This window comes from Varanus komodoensis, unplaced genomic scaffold (assembly GCF_004798865.1).
Source record: "Varanus komodoensis strain SLA01 unplaced genomic scaffold, ASM479886v1 scaffold20_1, whole genome shotgun sequence".
NCBI classification, from domain to species: Eukaryota; Metazoa; Chordata; class Lepidosauria; order Squamata; family Varanidae; genus Varanus; species Varanus komodoensis.
In genome coordinates, this window is record NW_025335587.1 from 3,163,682 (window position 1) to 3,186,170 (window position 22,489).

Genomic DNA, 22,489 nt, shown 5'->3' on the forward strand with positions numbered 1-22,489 from the left:
ATTAGTGTGGGAAGTACAAATGTTGTTAGTTTGCTTAAAAATACAGACCAAACAAAAATCTCCTCCATTCCTGTCTATAATATGTACATCCTGGTAAATTTTGGTTCCACAGTAGTCTCTAGTTTTGTACGCTTGCAGTAGTGTTTGAAGCAGTACTTGCAAAATCTCTAAAACTGCTTCCAGCGGTACAACCAGCACCGTGAGCAAAGACATATCTATCTTAGTGTAAGTGTCCCAAGCACATGTGGGATGGTGTCTGTAGACTACCATCTTTCCCTACCAATGGTTCACAAAGTTTGGATCTGTTTGGGTTTAGGATTATTCTGTTCATGTATGGAAGTGTACCTGTGTAGCATCTGATACTATCAGACATCCAGACACAGGTATGTTAGACAGAATTATGTGCATAGAACCAAATTCTGCATTCATTCTATTCACACTGGAGAGAGCCAGTGTGGTGTAGTGGTTAAGAGCATGGGACTGGGACTCAGACGATCTGGGTTCTAGTCCCCGCTCAGCCATGGAGCCAACTGGGTGACTTTGGGCCTGTCACAGACTCTCAGCCCAGCCTACCTCACAGGGCTGTTGTTGTGGGGATAAGATGGAGGAGGAGATGTAAGCTGCCTTGAGCCCTTTGTAGGAAAAGGCAGGATATAAATTGAAAAATAAATAAATAAATATCTGTGCAACTCAGTGTTGGGTCTATGATGTCTATTTTTTTCAGATCCTTTGGTGCACAATGCATAACTCTTCTGCTCCTCAGTGTTGAATTTGTGCTTCTTTGCAGATCAGCAGGAATCTGGATACCTTTCTCAGCATACATAGTTATTGCAGTGAAAGTTTAAAAAAATGGAAGTCCACAGAGTTTATGTAGTACACAAAGCAAGATTGGGTTAGTTTGAACAGTTAAATTAGGAACACTAGATGGAAGAGACCTGTCAGATATGGTTTTGTAGCAAAATAAAATCATGTGCACCTTTTAAAAATTAAATATGCATGACAAAGAGATTCAGGACAGTAGCTCAGACACATAACTGCAAATATTGCTGCATTGTTAGTTGCACAATAGCAATGAGCTGCCTCCTCCCCATTTTCCAAGCATCAGGTGAGAAGGATAGAAGCTTCTTCTGAGTGTGGCAAACCATAGCATGCCAACAAATGAGGATGACAAACTGACTGCTTACATGCATTACAGCGATCACTGGTGAGCCATTGCAGCCAAGAACTGCTGTGATCCTGTGTATCACTAACATGACAAATGCTGCCATGGGGCAGAGTTCAATAAATACCTATTAAAATAGTCATACAGAAAATCCTTTAGAAAAAGGCTTCATTTTCTTCAGTGCAATAGGAGTTTGGGTTCAAGTGTAATGTGTTCTGGATGGGTAGCTCATGTCAGAATTGTTGCTCTCACATGCTGGACCTTATGAATAGTTCATATTTTCAAGGACAGCATCATTTAAAACACATGTGATGATCTAACATGTATGTGATGAGCCTAAATGATTGAGCATAGTTAGCATACAAGTTGATAAAATATTCCTGGCAACAAATGTTGCCTGATATCTGTGTCCAAGAATATTCCCAAAATCTGAAGGAGCTGTGCTACAGCATCCCAAATTGCCAATTCAGAATTAATCAGAACCCCCAGCTATAACAGTATTTCCACATTGTCTGCATTAAGTTCCAGATCAATGGATTCATTAAGAGTACTTATTCATGGTGCTCAACATTTTCAAAATAGGCATAGTATGTGATGTTTCCATGTTTGAATTAGTTTCAATTCTTTCCATATGCATATCTTTTAAATCAGATTTTACTTTGAAATCTGATTGTTGATACTATGCATAGTACAATGAATGATTTTTCCATTCTATAGCATCTAACTAACAATTGTTTCCATAAAAGTATTATATAAGTTGTATGGTATACAAATAATGTATGAAATAAGTGAGATGAAGAAAATTTTAAATGTCTGAAGAAGAAACCATGTTCATATCACTTCAGAATTTTGAAGTGTTGGAATCTGTTAAATTTTCACCTGAATTTACTTTAAATTTTCACCTGACTTACACTTGGTGAGAAAAAGTCTTGCAGGATTTTGACTAAATTTGATGACTGAGGAATCAAACTTTGCCATAGTTACCTTGTGTTTGGAACAAGGACTGAGGGGTAGAATTGTTGGGGTAGAATTTGTTGGGGTAGAATTTCTCAGTATTTTTCCCCAGCCTTTTAGTCCTTACTGTTGTTACTCTTCCTGCTTATAATCCATGGGTGTTCTTGTGGCGTTCATTTCAGATAGCATTTGTTAGCATGGGAAAACAAAACATCAGTTTCACCTTCACTAATGAGAAAATCTGAAAACCCTAAAGCTCATAGTATTAATGATCAACCATAACTTTCTAGGCAAAGTTCATACTGTAATAATTATTACCACTGTCTTAGTTGGCTGAGACAACTGAGAAGGTGGTAATACCGTGTTTCCCTGAAAGTAAGACCGGGTCTTAGATTAATTTGGAAATTTTTGTTCCAAAAGATGCAGTAGGGCTTATTCTCAGGTGATATCTTATTTTTTTCATATACAAAAATCTACATTTATTCATGTACAAAAATCTATAGATTTATTCTTGTACAAAAATCTACATTTATTCAAATACAGTCATGTCATCTTCTTCTGAAACAACATCATAACTCTCCAAGCCCTGAATTGTGTTGCAGTGGACGTACTAAATGCGTCTGTCTGGCTGATGATCTTAACTGGGGCTTATTTTTGGGGTACAGCTTATATTACGAGCATCCTGACAAATCATGCTAGGGCTTATTTTCTGATTAGGTCTTATTTTCAGGGGAACAGGGTAATTGCTTCATCAACTGTCCCTATTTTGTACATGGAGAATTAACGCTTCTTAAAGTAGACCCTTTGAAATGAATGGGACTTATGATGGACTACCATTGGATGCTAAATGTTTACTTTTTAACCTTTTGTCACTGGACACTAAAATGCCATTCTCTAAATTCTATGAAAGTCTAGGAAGAGAAGGGAAATGGGCAAAATATAGAAAAGTTCTTGTATCATGTTGATACTAACAAAGGAATCCCTGACAGATTTTTTTTATTATACGATGCATTTTCTAAGAAACTTTCTAAGGATTTTTTTCAGATTGGTTTTAAATAGTTGGTGGGGGAGATAAGATATATTAATGGCTGATGAAGAAAATTGATTTGGCCTTGTTGAGATTGTAATTGATAATAATCTGAATGTATGACATTGTGTAGATCGAGTTGATCAAGAAAGAGTGCATCCTCCATCGGAAGACACCCATAGCCACCTTTACTTTTTTAGTGAACTGAGACCAAGTTCTATTCAGCTTATTCAATATAAGAAACATTCCACTCCTTGAGTCAGTTCTTTTTAAATATGTACACAAAACTAACTAGCACCCTTAGCAATTAATGCACATTCCTTGAAACCTTCCTTTCCCAGCATATCTTCAAAGATTCCTGCACCCTTTTCTTGCTGTCTTGCTGTTCTGGAAGCTGATGCTCACTTCATCCTATCTGTGTCTGATCTGAAGTACTGTGTTTCTGAGTTTATTCTCTTACTGTGATCTTGAATGTGAGTTTGTATAAAAGCTGAATTTGACTGGATCATTGGATTGCTGTCTACTTGGGCCTTGATTTAATTTACTTCTTTGATCCCAGTCTTTTCCAGTAATGTGTTTGTATTAGGTTTTCAAAATCATTAAATGTGTTTGAGTGGTGTTGAATCTGGAACCCAAATACTTAGAATTGTGATCATCGGTCTAATTGAAGTCACAAATTGCTTTCTAAAAGATGTGTGAAGATGATGGAAAAATAGAGATGTTGCTCAGCACAGAATACAGTAATGCTAAACAACCTCAGCAGTGTGTTTCTCTTTGTGTGCGCGCATGTGCATGCGCTTGCCCTTTCTGCACAGCCTTTCATGATGAGGCCTTACAAATCTTACATTCTGCTTCTCTTCAAGACTGTTGACAAATACTTACGATACCTTATTCAATAACATTTTTGTATACAGGCGCCTGATTATGTGTTGTCTTGCCAGAACATCAGGAAGGGTTTAAGGGTTAAAATTAAAGTTGGAAATCCAGGTCTTTACAGAGGCACATTTTACTTTTACACCAACTAAATGTGGTTGTAATGCATAATAACCACTATTTTTTATGAGCCAGGAATGCAGGAGAAATATTTTGCTTCTCTCACTTGCATTTTTCTCAGGTCTTTGCTGTTGCATTAGGACAATTCCACAACAAAGTGCATATTACTTGTAGCTCATAAAATAATTTGATTTGTTTTGTGTGTTTTTTTTTGTGTGTGTATGTCATAGAGCACTATTAACCCTGTTGATGCAATTTATCAACCTAGTCTGTTGGAATCTTCAGTGATTAGCACGATGCCTACCCAAACTGTCTTACCTCCAGGTATAGTATTTGCACACTACCTCTTTTCATTTCTGAGTCTACTAACCTAATAGCATGTGTATAATGCTCCATATTAGCAATACAATTCTCTGTTCTAGATCAAATGTGCTATTGATTTTTCCCTCACCTAGTCCCATTTATTTAGAGTTCATATATTCAGTAACAGAAATGATGTGGCTTGTGACATGGCATGTTTATGTAATTCATAAGCTGTTTTTGCTGTGCTACTGCCTATTTTTTCCTCTGTGCTGATGTACATATTTTACTCCTCTTATCATCAAATGGACTAACTAGAATTGATTCATTTCATTGTGTTCCTTCTATTTGCATTCCCTGCCCTGATATCCTTTTATGTGCATTACATTTTAATGATAATACACAAAACTAAGAATTGTGCGATGGAGGAAGTTCTATGGTGAGCAGAATAACTGAATACTGTGACTTGGGACAGTGTCATAGAAAACCTGAAAATTTTTGCCTGCTCCATTTCATGTGTCTATTTAATATCTTTCAGAACCAGCTCAGCTTTGCAAATCAGAACAAAGACCTTCATCCTTGCCTGTTGGCCCTGTTGTAGCATTACTTGGAAATCAGACTCCAACACCAAATAGTACAGGTATGTTGTTGCTATGTGCTATCAGTGTAGAGTAACCCTATGAATGAATGCCTTCTAAAACACTTGCCTTTCACAGGACTACTTAGGTCTTTCATACACAAAGCTTCCATTATGGAGTCAATCCATAGGTATCTGTATAACATGTTTGCTTGACCTGTTTTGAAAAATAGAATTTTTATTTGTTTGCTCATTTATTATTTTTGCATTTGTATGCCACCCCATACTCCAAGTGGAGTATGGCGCTTTGTAGGATCTGTGTTCTGTCTGGCTGGCTCTCTAGCTGTTCCGAGCAACCCAGAATAAAATTGTGCCTGGTTTGGACAAGCAACATGCCATCATGGTATCATTTATTGTATTTTTATATATCTTGTAAGCCGTCCTGAGCGCTTGAAGCGATAGGACTGGGTATAAATGGATCAAACACACAAACAAACGGGTATGAGCAACCCTAAAACAAACCATAGGTTCTTCGTCGTGGCCTCTGTGCATCACACATATGGCCTCTGTGCATCACGCCCGCGCAGTGCCTTTGGCCAGAAGATTGCAAGCTAATGGTTTTTGGCGGGAAAGCTCTGCTCTCCCTCCCCCATAGCCTATAAAGAGCGGAGCGTCCGCGTGTGCCTCGTGCCGCTTTCGCTCTCTTTCTGACTGTTGCTTGTCTAGCTTGCAACTAGCTAGTCTAGCTAGTTCTCGATTGTTCTCTCCCAGTTGTTATAGCCCTGTTAGTTCTTATAGTTCTTGCTAGTTTTCATAGTTCTCTATCGTTCTACCTTCTCTTTCGATCTTCTATAAAAAATAAAGCAAAAAGCCAAAAATATATTCTTACCCTCTGTACTATCTCCTATTTTTTCCTTTCTTGCGATGGCGCAGCGAGCGACTTTCTGCAAATGCGCGGAATGTGGGTCTAAGATGTCTCCGACCGACCCTCATGACCTGTGCCTCCTCTGCTTGGGGGAGGGGCATAGGACTGACAAATGCTCTCACTGCCTGGCCTTCTCTAAGCAGGCCAGGAAAAACCGTGAGAACCGCCTGCGGAGGCTCTTGTGGGATTGGACTCTCATGCAGTCCGACCCACTCGTTGTTGCTCCGAAGCCTGGCTCTGCTACGGTGGCTCCGCCTTCATGTCCTTCAGATGAAGGTGCGTCTACCATGCTTCTCCAAAGAAAAAGCACGAGAAGCATAAGCATGCTGACCCCGACAAATCAGCAAAGAAAGCCAGGAAGGAGAAGGCTCCGAAACCAGCGAAAAAGTCGAAGGACCCGGAGCGCCCTCAACACTATGACTCGGGTTCGACGGCCCCCTCGGTACCGGCGGCAGTCACTGTACCGACTCCACCCGATCCGGTGCTTCAGGCGGCTATGAGGGTTACCCCTCTAGGGTCCTCTCGCCATGTGGTTGACCTTCCTGCTGAGCCGCTTCCAACTCTACAGTGGGGGTCAATTTCTGATGGGGAAATTCAAGATTCTCCCCCCAGGGCTAGGTCGTCCACACCTATGCCCGCAGCCACAATGGAGGCGGATGTGGAGATGTCCCCACCTAGGAGCCGAAGGAGTCGCTCCATGGAACAGCACTCCGAGGGATGGCACTGCTCCTACTATCAAGCCTGGGGCGATCCACACTCCGTCAGGTACTATCCCGCACCTAGGGGTCAGTCTTCACCGCCTTCCCATGACCGTCCACTGTCGGGCCCGAGGCATGCATCCCTGATACCTCCTTGGGATGAGAGTGACCAGTCCGTATCTCCAGTGGAGTCCTCGTCATCGGCTCCTCCGTATTATGGTGCTGACTGCAACAATTCAGAGGTCGATTCAACCTCCCCTGACGTCGCCGTGACCTTCCAGGGCCCTGCGTCACCAGACAAATCCCATGTCTCCTTCGCGGAGCTGATGTCCTGGCTTGTCCAGTCCCTTGACATCGACGCCGTCCAGCGTCCGGGACCCACTATGGACAAGTTTTACAACGTCTGTGGGGAGCAGTTCACCTCAATCGTCCTGCTGTTGATCACCACCTTACGACAGGCGATGACGCAACCCTGGGACTTGCCTTCTCACCCTCAAACCACGTCTCGGAGGTACGAATCCATGTACTGGGTTCGGGAGGAGGACATTCCCTTCCTCCTCCGCCACCCCAAGCCGAACTCAGTCGTGGTGGAGTCCTCACAGGGCAGAGAGGCAAGAGGACACACTGCACCAAGGGACAAGGAGGGGCGAAAGATCGACTCCCTGGCCAGGCAAGTCTACGCAGCCTCAGGCCTGGGGCTGCGCATTTCCAACCATGAGGTGACGTTGGCGAGGTATCAATACTTCATAATGCAGCGCCTCCACAACGTCGTCTCGACCCTCCCGGACCACCAGTGTGACCTGGCGAAGGTGCTTATCAAGGAGGTGATGCACATCGCCGACCAGCAGTTGTCCACAGCCAGGCATCATGTGGACACAGACTCGAGAGCCTAGGTTGGTGCCGTCTCTCTCCGCAGACATGCCTGGTTAAGGAATTCCAACATCCTGGAGGAGACTAAACGGCGTATTGAGGAAATGACCTTTGACGGGTCAGGGCTTTTCCACTCCAGAACTGACCACAAGCTGAAGAAACTCCACAAGTCCCGCATGACGGCCCGGCGGATGGAGCTTCAGACTCAAACTAGGCGTAAGTGGGCATGGACCCATCCATCCTATAGAGAATCGTATCAGTCTAGACAACAGCCCCAACACCAGCCGCAGCAACGCTGCCCTCAACAGCCCCAGCAACTCTATCAGCAGGGCCGTCACCGTTATGACGGAGATAGGAGGCAGCGTTGACGGGACTGGCGAACCATTCCTCTGTTCCCTTCCATACCCACACCCCTCTCATCTGGGGACCGGCTGCTCCATTCTCTACTCTGGTGGTCGGTCCCACCCAATCTGACTGTTGGGGTTCCCTTCAGGCCCCGATGCCCGTCGATAACCCACGGTACCGACGCGTCTTTTCTGGGATGGGGAGCAGTATGCTCCAGCCTATATACCCAGGGCACGTGGACTCATCAAGAATCCACGAATCATATCAACTTCCTGGAGCTGTTGGCGGTATTCAAAGCCCTACGTTCTTTTGAGGATGTTCTCCAACATCGGGTCATTCAGATAACTTCGGACAACATAGCCACTGTCTTTTATCTGAACAAACAAGGCGGAACGAAGTCCCTGACTCTGCCCAGACTTTCTTTGCAGATTTGGGACTGGTGCATTCCGAGAGACATTACACTAATGGCAGTCCATTTGGCTGGTACGGACAATGTGCAAGTGGACCTCCTCAGCAGGCGCATGTTCATCTCTCACGAATGGGAGCTAGATCCTCTGACACACGACTATCTTTTTCATCGCTGGGGATTCCCCGTCATGGACTTGTTCGCCACCCAGCAGAATGCTTTCTGTTCAAGAGCGGGAATTGGGTACGGATCCCTAGGGGACGCCTTCATTATCCCATGGAACAACCTGAACTTTTACGCCTTCCTGCCGATCCCTCTTATGATGAGAGTAATAGCGAAGATAGTACACGATCGGGCCACGGGGATGCTAATTACCCCTTCATGGCCACGCCAAGCTTGGTTTTCGACACTGCTCGACATCTCCTGAGAGAAATATGTCCATCTTCCACTGCTTCCATACCTCAGAACCCAACAGGACTGTATGCTTCACCATCCAGATCTACCATCATTGAACTTAACAGCGTGGCGAATCCGATAGCTGACATTGCGCCATCGGTATTGATGGCATCTTCAAGTGGTTCGAATCCGGTGGGTTCAGCACTTCTCCTTCACTTGTTCTTCCCGCACCATCGGATCCAAGAAACGTTCCATCGAATCCAACGGCCTTTCATCCAGATTTTCAGCGCATCCTTGATTCTGCGTTAAAACCGTCTACACGGAAGTCCTGTGTGGCTAAATGGAGATGATTTTCTACCTTTGCCGAGTCTCGTTCGTTCTCTCCATTTACTGCATCGATACATCAAATCCTTCAGTTCCTCTTAGAACTGCACCACTCCGGACTGAAACCATCTTCAATTAAAGTGTATATGGCGGCAATCGCCTATCATCGTGGCATGATGGACGGATCACCCATCTTCTCTCAACCTACTATTAAGCGGTTTCTTAAGGGTCTTCATAATCTTAATCCATCAATCAGGCCAGTAATGCCTACCTGGAGTCTCTCTGTTGTTTCGCAAGCGCTTACAAGAGCTCCTTTCGAACCATTGGCAACAGTCGATTTACGCCTTGTTTCATGGAAGGCAGTGTTTCTCATGGCAGTTACCTCGGCCTGAAGGGCCAGTGAGCTCTGCGCTCTCCGCATAGACCCTCCTTACCTGAATTTTCACAGAGAAAAGGTCGTCTTATGGCTCGATCCATCTTCCTAAGGTAGCCACATCTTTTCATATGAGACAGGATATTATCTTACCCGCCTTTTTTCCGTCCCTGTCGACTCCGTTAGAAAGGTCGTTGCACTCACTTGACATTCGGCGCTGCTTAGCCTTCTACAGATCTAGGAGTGAATCTGTTCGGCACTCAAATAGACTATTCATTAAATATTCTACTAGAGATCAAGGCGCTCCAGTCACTCCGCAGAGACTTTCCAAGTGGATAGTCCATACTATCACTTTATCCTATCAACTGGCTAAGATTGAATTACCCACAGCTCCTCGAAGCCATTCGACTAGGGCTGTTGCTGCTTCATCTGCCTTCACATCAGGAGTCCCAATTGATGATGTATGTTGAGCTGCTACTTGGGCGAACCCTTGCACTTTCGCCAGACATTATCCTCTGGACGTTCGTGCTCGGCAAGATTGCTCCTTTGGCAGAGCCGTTCTGTCATCTGTTCTTTGTTGAGGACATCTCCCCTCCTCCATTATGGTAAGCTTGGTAATCTATCCATATGTGTGATGCACAGAGGCCACGACAAAGAAAAGCAGGTTGCTTACCTGTAACTGATGTTCTTCGAGTGGCCATCTGTGCAGTCACACAACCCACCCGCTGGTCCCGCTCGGTGTTGGTATTGGTGAATGGACATATTTGTAGGTACTGATGCTTTCCATTTTTTCACAGTACCGATTTTTTCTCATCTAGTAGTGACACTTTTTTTCCACATGGGGCGTACGTTCGGTCGTCAAAGACTGAACAAAATGGCAGACGCTCCACTCTTTATAGGCTATGGGGGAGGGGGAGTGGAGCTTTCCCGCCAAAAACCGTTAGCTTGCAATCTTCCGGCCAAAGGCACTGCGCAGGCACAGCACCCATATGTGTGACTGCACAGATGGCCACTCGAAGAACATCAGTTACAGGTAAGCAACCTGCTTTTTTAAGGGTTGGTTGTTTGTGAAAAATAGTCCACCCTGAAGAAATTATATGGGGTTCACACAATCCATCAATCCTCCATGGCTACTCATGTGGTCACTGATTATGTCATGCTAAATGGCTGCCTAGGTATTCAGAATGTACATATTGTGGGCATAGACAACAGTGGAATGAAAAGAGACTCAAGAGAAAAATGTAGATAGTTCCTAGTTTGCTTCCTCTTAGGGTCATATCAAAACAAACTTTGGCAGAGTACAGAAGCATAGTTTAAATCTTTTTAAGTAGGCTACATGGTGTTGCATAATCCTGGAATAAAAAAACTTGACAACTTCCCTAAGCAGTCAGTGTAATATAATGAAATGAAAAAGGATACATTTGTCATTTTTCTTTGCTTGCCTTCATATGTTTCTGCAGAAAGATGTCCTGTATATAGTTTTCTGGGCACACCAGCACTGATAAGCTGTACAATTTAAGGACATTTTATGTCTCCTTTTGACATAATATATGATCTCTCTCTCTCATACATATTTCACATTATTAAAGTGAATCAATATGAAAGATTTTCCCCAATCATTGATATCCAAGGAGATCTTTTTTGGCCTGCCTTTGTAGCATTTTGGTTAGTTTACTTGTTGAAGTAATTATCTCTACTTTGTACCAGTGCACTTGGCTTATCCTGCACTCTGCTTATGATGTAATCTGAACTGAGTATATTGACTAGGGAGAAAACAGAAGAATTGCATCCAACAATCTGTTTCATCTGTTTGATTTTGATTAAGTTATTTGGCAAAAACCATGTCTACTCTCTGGTTATAAATGGCCAGCAATTTGGACTAGAAATTACTTGCTTAAAAAACCTGCAAATGATTTCTAATGTATTTGTTTAATCTTTACAGGAAGTGGACAGTCAGCACCTAGCAGTAGTTTGACTTCTCCAAGCCATGCCAATCTTTCTCCAAACACAGTTCCTGACTTTTCCTATTCTAGCAGTGAAGATGAATTTTATGATGCTGATGAATTCTATCAGAGTAGCTCATCCCCAAAGAGATGTTTGAAGTAAGTGATGAACTGTGGGAAAGTGTCGTGCCTGACGCCTCGACAGAGGCAGCACCTCACGAGGAAAAGTCAAATGCCCAAAGAGAGAATCAGACATCAGAACAGGAGGATTTATGCTTGAGACCCTGTGGCCAAGTGACCCTTCCACAACCTGGCTTGGGAATAGCTGAACAGATAGCCATCCCTCATCCTGACCCTTTACCCCTTGGGCAAACAGCCAAGCCTCTGTCAGACCACGAGGGCCCCGAGGGAAAAGGCACTACAAGTTCTGCTCATGAAGAGCATGGGCAGGCTGTCCCCCTTCCTCCTGACGTTGAATCTCCTGAACATGACACAGAAGACACAGGAGGCGGGATAGATTTGTCCCGCGCGACTCTTAGACGTTCCTTGCGCCGATTGGAGCAGAGGAGGCTTTGTCCCACCTCAGGGGGGAAAGGTGGGACAAAGAAAGCTAGCCCCACGTGGGTTCCCTGAGGGACGTCACTAAGGAGTTAGCAACTGCCTTGTAAAGACCATTGCAGTAGAGCTTATCTGTAGCGTTGTAAATCTTGTAGATAAGTAGCAATAAAAGACTTTAGTTTTATTGCCTGCTAAAGTGTGGGTTGTTTATACTGTGACCTAACACTCACAACAGCTTGCTAACTCAAGTATAAATCCTCCTGTTCTGATGTCTGATTTTCTCTTTGGGCGTTTGACTTTTCCTCGTGAGGTGCTGCCTCTGTCGAGGTGTCAGGCACGGCAGAAAGTGTACACATGCGGAGCTAAAGCTATTCTATGGAATATATTATTAGGGCAGCAAATTTACCCAGCTAGATCAGATCCTAGCATCCATATTGTGACTATTCAGTAACAAGAGCCTTTTCAGAGATTGCATGCATTTGAAAACCATGCTGCCCATGATGATGTTTATGCGTGAGCTGGTATAGCATGGACTATGAGCCAGATTATCCCCAGTTTTAAAAACAAAACTGTTAACTACTTCAATAGTGATCAACTCAGTAACTTGCCTTCAGCCACCTAGGTTCTTACTTGAACTACAACTGGCCTGCAATGTAGCATGTATTGTACCTGTGTGTAAAGAACTTTCATTTGTATGCAACTGTTAAGCAAATGGAAAGCTGCTAACACAAGGAGGTTTTCCCACTGATTCTTATTCACTGCAGCCCCCTCTACTTCCCAGGAAGCTGCTCCTTGAGGCTAGCTGACCTCCAAGAATGGCAAGGATATGGCATGGGGTGGAGTGGGAGAACAAAATTGACAAAGGCCAGACAGAGACAACTTCCTGCTGCTGCAAGCTGCCTCTCTCTGACCTTTGGTGATCCTCTTCCCCACTTGCAGTTCTCAGCCCCCATCCCAGACCACCTGGAGAGTAGTTGAAGTGCTTGGAAGCCACATCATGTGAGCAACCATATAATTTCATGATTTTGGGTGCAACCTTTTGAATATGTAAATTGCACTGCAGAAATAGTCTTGCTTAAAATTAGATTGTGGAATGTATTAATACATTATGTCAGTTATTCCCCAAGTGTGATAGTTCTTAGTAACCTTACTGTGTTCTGATCTGCTGCAAATACATTCAACCACAAGGGTTTTGTATCTTTCTATAGTCCTTCAGGGCCTGGGGCAATCCTAACACGTAGCAGCACAGGAGGTATGAAACGCCCAGACACCACAGAATCCCTCGATTCTTCTATGTCTAATGGAACTAATGACGCTGGTAAGAGAAGCATGTTTAGTATATAGTAAATATGAGTTTCAGTAATGGAAATAAAGATTAGCAACACTGGTTTACAAGGAGAAAGCCTCGGAAATGAAAGTAGCTGAATTTTACCAGAATTGGGTCACCAGTAAAGGAAAATTACGTCCTGAGTATTAATTGGCTCCAGTTTCCAAGATACAGCTTCAGGTCAAAATTGCATCAAAATAATTCAAAATTATGAGGGGGATGTGGGATTATGCTCCATAACTTTTCTGCAAAATGTGATATAGCAATGATAATGGTGCCACATCAATCATTATAATTTTATCTTTTTATTGACACCAATAACATAACTTTCCATTCATTTAATGGTTTTTCATGTAACATTTGTATGCTTTTTGCATGAAAAACTGATAAACTAACATCAGATTAAATGACAAGTTTCCATCTTTACTCGGTATCTAAACTGCGCTTTTTTGCTTTTTTCTTGTGAACTACAGTAGGATCATCACTGGAAAGATTCCAGCAGTAATTGGCAAGCATGGACAGACTCAATTTCCCTTGGTATCGTTTCTCCATGTCTGCGATATCCTGGTGGAATTTCTCCTCATGCTCATCACTTACTGCCCCACAGTTCAAAGGGAAATAGTCTAAATGCAAGTGTAAAAAGTGAATTTTCAGTGGCGTACTGTAATGCAACAATTATGAAGGGCCCAACTCTTGTCCTAATCCCCTGCTTTGCATCCAAAATATAGGTGATACACCTTTGTTACCACTGCCATCATACTGCACTTTTGAGATACAAATGTAACCTCGCCACAAATGTAGCAGAAGTTATCTGCATTGTTTACACAGTTTAGAGGCATCTTGGGTTCTGAGGGAAAATATCACACAGCTGTTCCTTGGAAATGTTATGCACTTTCGCAAGCCACCAGATGTAAATGCATGATGTGTAGATCTGACCAAGACAAATGTACCTTGCAATAAAAGAACAATAAATTTCAGTTAGATAATAATCTTTAATCTCAAAGTGAAGATAAATTTATACACTTCTATGTGGTACCGTTTCATTGTCCTACCGTACTTTGTTGAGAAGTTACGAGGCATCATGATCATTCATCAGACACCTCCCTCCCTTGTAGGCAAATAAACTCGCCTGTGTGTAAATCTTCATTGTGAAATATCTTGAAAACTTTATCCAACCAGCACCTTTATCACCTGTATTCTAATTCATCTAATCAAAATATGTAAGAATTAGCACATTTTATCTCAAAGGTCGATCATTTCTGAAAATTTGTAGACCAGTGTCATCTGGCATGTTTAGCTTTAACTTTTGTATTTTTGTTTTAAAAATGCAACAAGAAGAAGATCAGGTAGACAAACAGTTATGAGTAATAACATGTTCACTTGCCAACCTTGATGTACGGGATCATGGTTGGTTAAATAACTTCTATGTTTTTAGTAAAGCGTGTACTGAATTTAATTTCTTCTTATAGATCTTTTTGATCCTCATGATGATAGAGATGATGATGCTGAAGGCGAGTCAGTGGAAGAACATAAGAGTGTTATCATGCACCTTTTGTCACAGGTTAGGTTAGGAATGGACCTAACAAAGGTAAGATTCAAAAGAAACTATGAAATATGCATGTTGAATAATGTTTATTATTATTATTATTATTATTATAACATTTCTATGCCGCCCCTTGCCGAAACCTCGGGGCGGCTTACAACATGATAAAATACATTGAAATACAATAGTACATAATAAATTACCATTAAATATAACAATACAAAAAATACATTGATTTACAAATACAAAATTAAAATTATCAATATAAAATAAAAATATAGGAGGAGAAAGAGAAGGAAGAAGAAGTTGCCCAGGCCAGATCATATGTTTTAACAATTGAAATGATGTTTAAATAAAAAGGTCTTTACCTGGCGCCGAAAAACCAGTAACGACGGTGCCAGGCGGACCTCTTTGGGGAGTGAATTCCATAGGTTGGGCGCCACCGCAGAGAAAGCCCTCCTCCGGGTACTTACTCTCCTAATTTCTTTCATGGAGGGTTCTCGGAGAAGGGACTCTCCCGCAGATCTCAAAGGGCGGTCGGGCATATACGGACGTAAGCGCTCGTGCAGGTAGCCAGGACCCAAGCCGTTTAGGGCTTTGTAGGTCATAATCAACACCTTGAATTGGGCCCGGGCTTCAATGGGAAGCCAGTGAAGCTGATGGAGGACTGGAGTCATGTGAGCATAACGCCCCGTCCCCGTCAGCAACCTGGCAGCTCTATTTTGCACCAATTGAAGTGTTCGGACTGTCTTCAGGGGAAGCCCCACGTAAAGCGTGTTACAGAAGTCTAGGCGGGAAGTCACCAGCGCGTGTGTCACCGTCGCCAGGCAGTCGTATTCCAGGTAGGGGCGCAGCTGATTAATCAGCCGAAGCTGAAGGAAGGCATTCCTCGCTACCGCTGTCACCTGAGCTTCCAAAGAAAGCTCCGGGTCGAGGAGTACACCTAAGCTGCGGACCTTATCCCTAAGAGGGAGTGTTGCACCATTCAGGACCAGGTCATATCCACCCTCTCCGAAACCCGATCCGCCAACCAACAGGACCTCCGTCTTGTCTGGGTTGAGTGGCTTTACTTACTCCAAAAGTATTAATTAAATTGATTTTTTAATAGTTCATTTTGTTAATTACATCAAAACTTTGTTCTTTCCCTGTCCCAAATCCTAACTACAGTTGTGTAATGGGATAAAATTACCAATGGTACAGTATTCTAAAATTCATCTAACTTACTGTAAAAAAGGGTGATATGCTGCTGTTTAGTCACATTCAATGTAGAGGGAAGCATCCAACTGCTGTGTTGGTAGGAACTCTCTCCCACCATCCCAGTGCACATGTCTCTAACAGGTTCCCACCTATTCCCTCAATTTTCTTTTGACCACCGTTGCGGTAGCCTTGGAAACCAGTTTTATTTTTCAATATTGGTATTGTAACTGCTGAGGTGTTCTTCGTTGTCTTTTACTTTGTCTTTTTGTCCTCTTACTTTACTGTCCATGCTGGTTTTGAATTTGTTTCTTTCATTTGTACAATCTCTATGATCACTTTCTCTTGTATTGCGACGAGGACCCTATTGTGAAAGAGTGTCTGCAGTGACAGTAAACTGCCTGCTGCAGTTGGGAGAAAAGGTCACAGCATGGAGGCCTGTGGACCTTGTCCCCTTGAATGTCCCAGCTTTCTGTCCCTCTCTCTTAATTTCCTCTTTGCACCTTGGACTTTTGAAGGTTCTTGGATTTGTATAAATTGACCACTGAGCCCTTTCATCATCTTTTGTTTTTATGTTATTGTGGCAAACAGCAAGGACTACCAGTGTCATCACTGTCGTTCTGGATGTGCTACTAGGCTGGGATATTATGTTCGCTGATCTCGACCTTTCTGGTCCAGTCCTGGCTCACTCAGCTCATAGCACATTGCCATTCAGGGAAGGAGTCCCTGTGCTTGAGCTCTGCTAAGCATCCAATTAAAACTGTCAACCATTGTTGTCCATTAAAATTTGGTGCATGAAGCGTAGTGAGCTGTCCTTTCAGCTGTGCAGCACCTCTACAGTCTTACACCAGGACCCTGAACTGCCACCAATAAGTCAGTGTGGCTAGTTACTTGTATCCGTAAATATAACAAAAATAGATAGATTGCTTTCCTGTAACTGTAGTTCTTCGTCGTGGCCTCTGTGCATCACACATATGGGTACTGCGCCTGCGCAGTGCCTGTGGCCGGAAGATTGCCAGCTAACGGTTTTTGGCGGGAAGCTCCGCTCCCCCTCCCCCCCCCGTGGCCTATAAAGAGCGGAGCGTCTGCCATTTTGTTCAGTCTTTGCGACCGCCGTTCGCTGTGCCTCATGCCGCTTTCAACTTTCACTTTGACCGTTGCCTTTGCTCTCGATTGTTCCACTTCTATTTCCCAGTTTTTTCTCCTTGCTCCCAGTTCATGGTCCTGCTCCGCGTAGTTTTTCTCTTACTATTCCTTCTTTTTCAATCTATCTGTCTATAAAAAAAAAACAAAAATATATACTTACCCTCTGCACTGTCTCTCTCTTCTTCTTTTTCTGCGATGGCGCAGCGAACGGCCTTCCGCAAATGCACAGAGTACGGGTCAAAAATGGCACCAACTGACCCGCATGACCTATGCCTCCTCTGCCTGGGCGAGGGGCATAGGACAGATAAATGCGCACATTGCCTGGCCTTCTCCAAGCAGGCCAGGAAGAATCGTGAAAATCACCTCCGGAGACTTCTTTGGGATTGGGCCCTTATGCAATCGGACCCGCTTCTTTCCATCCCAAAACCTGGCTCCACTTCTGTGGCCCCACCCTCACGGCCTTCGGACGAAGGTGTGTCTGCTTTGGTGGCTCCCTCTGCTTCACCCAAAAAGAAGCATGAGAAGTGGAAGCATGCCAAATCGAGAAGTCGGCAGGCCATAAAAAGGCCAGGAAGGAGAAAGTCTCCAAGCCTCCTAAGAAGCCCAGGAATCCGGACCATCCGGCTCGTCCCCAACATCGGGACTCGGATCCGACAGGCCCCTTGGTAGCGGCGGTGCTTATGGTACCGACTCCGCCCGAACCGGTCCTTCAGGAGGCTATGTGGGTTACCCCTCAAGGGCCCCCTCGCCACGTGGTTGACAATAAGTCAGTGTGGCTATTTACTTATATCCGTAAATATAACAAAAATAGATAGATTGCTTCCCTGTAACTGTCACTCTTTGAGTGGTCATGTGTACATTCACACAGCCTATATGCTATCCCTGCTTTGGTGTCAGTATCGAAGTTGGAACTGAGGCTATACCCAGATCTGTAACAGAAGATCTCAAGGAACAGAAGGAATAGGCAGGAGCCCTATTGCCCTGTTTCCGCCAAAATCCCTCAGCTGTAGACATTTCTCAGATGCAGCTATGCTCACTTTGAGAGCCTATGTATCTGAATGCATAAATGATACTCAAAAAACTACAGTTACAAGCAATCCACCTGACTATACCATAACTGAAGGCATTGAAAGCCAATAAGAAGTCCAGTTGAACAAACTCCCCACCACCACACATCCCTGCCAGTTCCAGTTGTCCAGCAAGGTAATTTCTGTTTTCAGAAGGGAAGGTAACATCTTTCAGTGATACTGGCAGCCCTTCCTTGACATTTAACATGTCATTCCCATTGTCCCATTGAACTTGAACTGGTTGCTTTGATGTGATTTCAATGAGAATAAATTGTATTTTTTCTCGATATATGATTTTGTCTGTAGCTGTATTAAATAGAAACATTGGAAGTGAAATTAGATTCTCTTGTCTTAAAGAATACTCAGAATATTCAGTTTAATCAAGCATATAAAGTTGACAGTATCTGCCTTTAATATCAGTAATAGCAAAGGCTGAGTATCTTTTAAATTGCAGACAAATGTTCTGTTAATTATTTACTGCTATTACACTATGTGTTGTGGCATATTCTTTTAAATACTTGTATTATATTTTCTGTTTTTAGTAGTTTTTATGGTTAGCTTAATCTTTTTACTAATTTAATCTGCCCAGAAAGCATCTGTTCTTGGGAGGGGGGGGAGGGAGAAAGATGATGATGATGATGATGATGATGATGATGATGAAGATGATATTATTTTTATTACATTACATTTATATCCCATCTTTTTTTCCTTTTGCAAGGAATGCAGGGCTGGTTATATAGACCTCCTCCACTCCATTTTATTCTCTCAACACCAGTCCTAAGAGCTGGATAAGGTTGAGAGTGAATGACTGGTACAGTGAGCTTTATGGCCAAGTGTGGATTAGAATTCAATTCTGTATCCCTAGTGCAGTAGTATAACTACCATGCCACACTGTTGTTGTTTTTTTCCTGACTCTCAAAACAGGTGTAATTCCTATATACATATCAACATTCTGAAAGAACCCAGTTGCTATTTTAATAAGAACATTGGATATTTAGGGTTATTTATTTTGCAAGATGCGGAACATAATAAATCTGAAGTATTGGTTTGCCCTTTCTTTTAATTTGTTTTTGATATATTGTGCAAAATAAAATACAACCTCCATCTCTCTTATATTATGGGAAACTTAGAGAGCCCAGCTGCAGTGTAGTGCATATGTATACCCTGAAATTTACTTCATTAAAGCAAGTCAGATTTCCATATGTGATATGTAACGCTGCCCCTTAGAAATTTGAAACCATGCTTGAAGACTTCTTTTCATTCTTTGTAAAAAAGCTGAAGCTTTGTGTGTTTCTTTCTTCAGGTGGTTCTTCCAACATTTATTTTGGAAAGAAGATCACTCTTAGAAATGTATGCTGACTTCTTTGCACATCCAGACTTATTTGTGAGGTAGTTGGGATTTTTATTACATAAGTAGTTTTGTCTGTGATTGCATGATACAAAACTTGGTAGTTAGTCGCACCACATCCAGAGTACAAATTGGGTACATATGTTTTCTACTTCAGTTAATGCATTTTTGTTTAAGCACCATAACCCTGCGTGTACAAAGGCATGGTTTGCTGCCTGTTTGTTGGTTTCAGCTACTGTCTGCAGTTACAGGGACTGTGCACCCTGCTAAGTGAGCAGCGAATCCCATCCCTACTCATTAGTCAACATCTTGCCATATATGTAGGACTGAACAGGTCCTCTGAAGCCAGACTACTAGCCAGAATTTTTCTCAGACTGAAACTGATCATCTTGAATAAATTTTGCATATGCCTAGTTTCAGAGTAACAGGTTTTTTTTACTTCATGTATTTTCTCTAGTATTAGTGACCAAAAAGATCCAAAGGACCGAATGGTTCAAGTGGTAAAGTGGTACCTCTCAGCTTTCCATGCAGGAAGGAAAGGGTCTGTTGCTAAAAAGCCTTACAATCCCATCTTGGGAGAAATCTTCCGATGTCACTGGGTGCTGCCAAATGCTGAACAAGAAGATAATATGGTTAGTAAGCTTCATTAAATAACATGTATTCTGTAGTAGCCTGAGTCAGAATTATAAAGCTTTTCTCAGCCATCCCTCAGTTTTTCCTCTAATCTCTATTACATGAATGTGGGAAGGAGAAAGGCAGAAAGAGCCACAGTATTTCATCTCAGGATGTCTTGAGCTGCTCAAAACATGTGAAATGTTGTTTTACTTGTTCAGTATCAAAAACCAAAATGCAACTCTGCATTACAGCCATCTGTCTTCTGATTACTTGTTGAACCATTGACTTGATGAGTATTCATTACGTTTCCTCCACAAAGCCCAAGATGCCATGTATAGATCTGCCTTCTCCCACCTTTATCCTCACAGCAGCCCTGTGAGGTAGGCTAGGTGTAGAGAGAGTGACTGGCCCATAGTTTCTCTGGGAGCTTCATGGTTGAATGGGTAGGTGAGCCCACAGTCTAGTCCAGTGCTGTAACCACTATGCTGGCATATCATAATTGTTGATGGCTTTGGTGATAGCATTGTGATCTGGCCTTCTGCATTCTGCTTGCCTCTCCTCATCTCTGTAATCTTGCTTATACAGTAAATGGGGGATTATTAAATACACATGAGGGCTCTTCCAAACTATTATGGCTCCAGGTACGAAAGGTGTGCATGTTTAGAGAAAATGGCATTCCAAGCAGTAGCCTGTTTTATACAGTCAGCTTGGTTTTAAAGTGGCTTGCTTAAGCCAGGGCATGTTCTGGGCATTTGCCTAATGACCTGCTCTGTGAAAGTGACTTGTCAGGTTAGCTGAACCTGAGCAGCATGGCTTGTTTGAGTTGGAAACAATCCTCAAACGAACCAACAGCAGACCATGGATTATTTGAGGGTTGTTCCTTGTATAGCATGTTCTAGTTCAAAGAAAGGGTTTAATTCTACCCAATCATCTTTTCATGTCTTTACTGCACTTGCAGATACTTGACAAATTTCTGGAACTGTTTTAAGCAACAGATCACATCAAAACCTGGATGTAAAGCTCTTGCATAACTTACCTTTAATTCTGTCCCATGAGGTTTTAGGTAAAAAGCATAGCTAAACACCTCAGTATGCATACACAGCATGCATAATTGGTGTGTGTGTTTGTGTGTTTCTTTGTTTGTTTTGCAGGAAACAGTAACAGATGGACCACTTCCTTGGGTAACCCCGAACAGTGTAACGTTTGTAGCAGAGCAGGTTTCTCACCACCCTCCAAGTAAGTTGATAACTTTTTGCTGTTGCAGTTTTTTTAAAAAAGGGAATTGTTTTAATTTTTATATTTATTGCATGAGGGTTTTTTGCTGTTTAATTTTGTAAGTGAATCTTGGCTTCCTCTGCAGATGCTTTACTTAGGAAGCAAGTATGCATGGATATATCATAGGTAAACTCTGATGAACCTTGTCTGTCTGTCCTTTCAGTTTCAGCATTCTATGCAGAATGCTCTAGAAAGAAAATTCAATTTAATGCCCACATCTGGACCAAATCAAAGTTCCTGGGAATGTCTATTGGTGTTCATAATATAGGCCAAGGTATGTCCATATCATAGATGTGTAACTTATCTCCTCCCTCTAATACATAACTGTAAATGTATTTCTGACAAAATATTTTTCTGAATTTTCCATGAAAGATAAAATGATTGTGCAGTACACCTAGGCAGTTGCCTCAGATTAGGCAGAATCCTTTGGACCTGTGTTTTCATTTTGAAACAATTTGGTTTTAAACTGATTTTCTGCAACAGTGTTTGCAATTTCCAGCATTTGTGGGTGGGAGGAGACTTCTTTGTCCTACAGGACTGCACAGAACCACATTCAAGTACTAAGTGCTTTTCCTGTTTGTGACTACTCTTGCCCATTAAAAGTATAAGTAATCAGCTATCCCTCCAGTGGTTAGGACATTATGTCTTCTTTGTGGTCTCCTTGACTCACACATGTGAGTTATGTGCCTGTACAGAATAGCCATTTGAAATATTCTAGAACTAACCAGAGCTTTAGATGGGAGGCCTGCCCCCATCCTTGGTGCATGCTCTGGCTGTGGTTCCTGTCTGTTTCAAATTTCCTTTTCATCCACCTAGTAGCATTTGGAACAACTAGTAGCATCCACTTTCCTCAAGACCCTTCTTCTGTGCAAGCTGATTACTTTTCATACTCATCTGCAACCTCTTCTGTCAAATTATCAACCTTCTCACTGGATGCTGCCTTAGGTAATCAAAATTCTTACTTGCTATCAAGCAAAATCACCAAGATGCAAATCAAGAGTAGAGGACCTCCTGTTCATCAGTGAAGGCTTTTTTAGCTCATCTGTAGATGCCATCTTCAACCATGTTTACAAAATGAATACATCTGCCCAGAAGGTGGGAGTAGGTTCCCAATCTTTGGCAT

General features: G+C 42.6%; 1 protein-coding gene across 3 annotated transcripts in view; it reads left to right on the forward strand.

Moving 5' to 3' along the window:
• OSBPL9 (oxysterol binding protein like 9) overlaps positions 1-22,489 on the forward strand; it is a 77,086-nt gene that overhangs the window by 49,818 nt on the left and 4,779 nt on the right. For all 3 annotated transcript variants that reach the window (XM_044429850.1, XM_044429851.1, XM_044429852.1), the window contains 9 exons: positions 4,367-4,460; positions 4,975-5,076; positions 11,293-11,452; positions 13,060-13,169; positions 14,648-14,766; positions 19,432-19,517; positions 19,934-20,108; positions 21,243-21,327; positions 21,530-21,640. In XM_044429850.1, the coding sequence (XP_044285785.1) occupies positions 4,367-4,460; positions 4,975-5,076; positions 11,293-11,452; positions 13,060-13,169; positions 14,648-14,766; positions 19,432-19,517; positions 19,934-20,108; positions 21,243-21,327; positions 21,530-21,640 (1,042 nt within the window). The remainder of the gene's footprint in view (positions 1-4,366; positions 4,461-4,974; positions 5,077-11,292; positions 11,453-13,059; positions 13,170-14,647; positions 14,767-19,431; positions 19,518-19,933; positions 20,109-21,242; positions 21,328-21,529; positions 21,641-22,489) is intronic.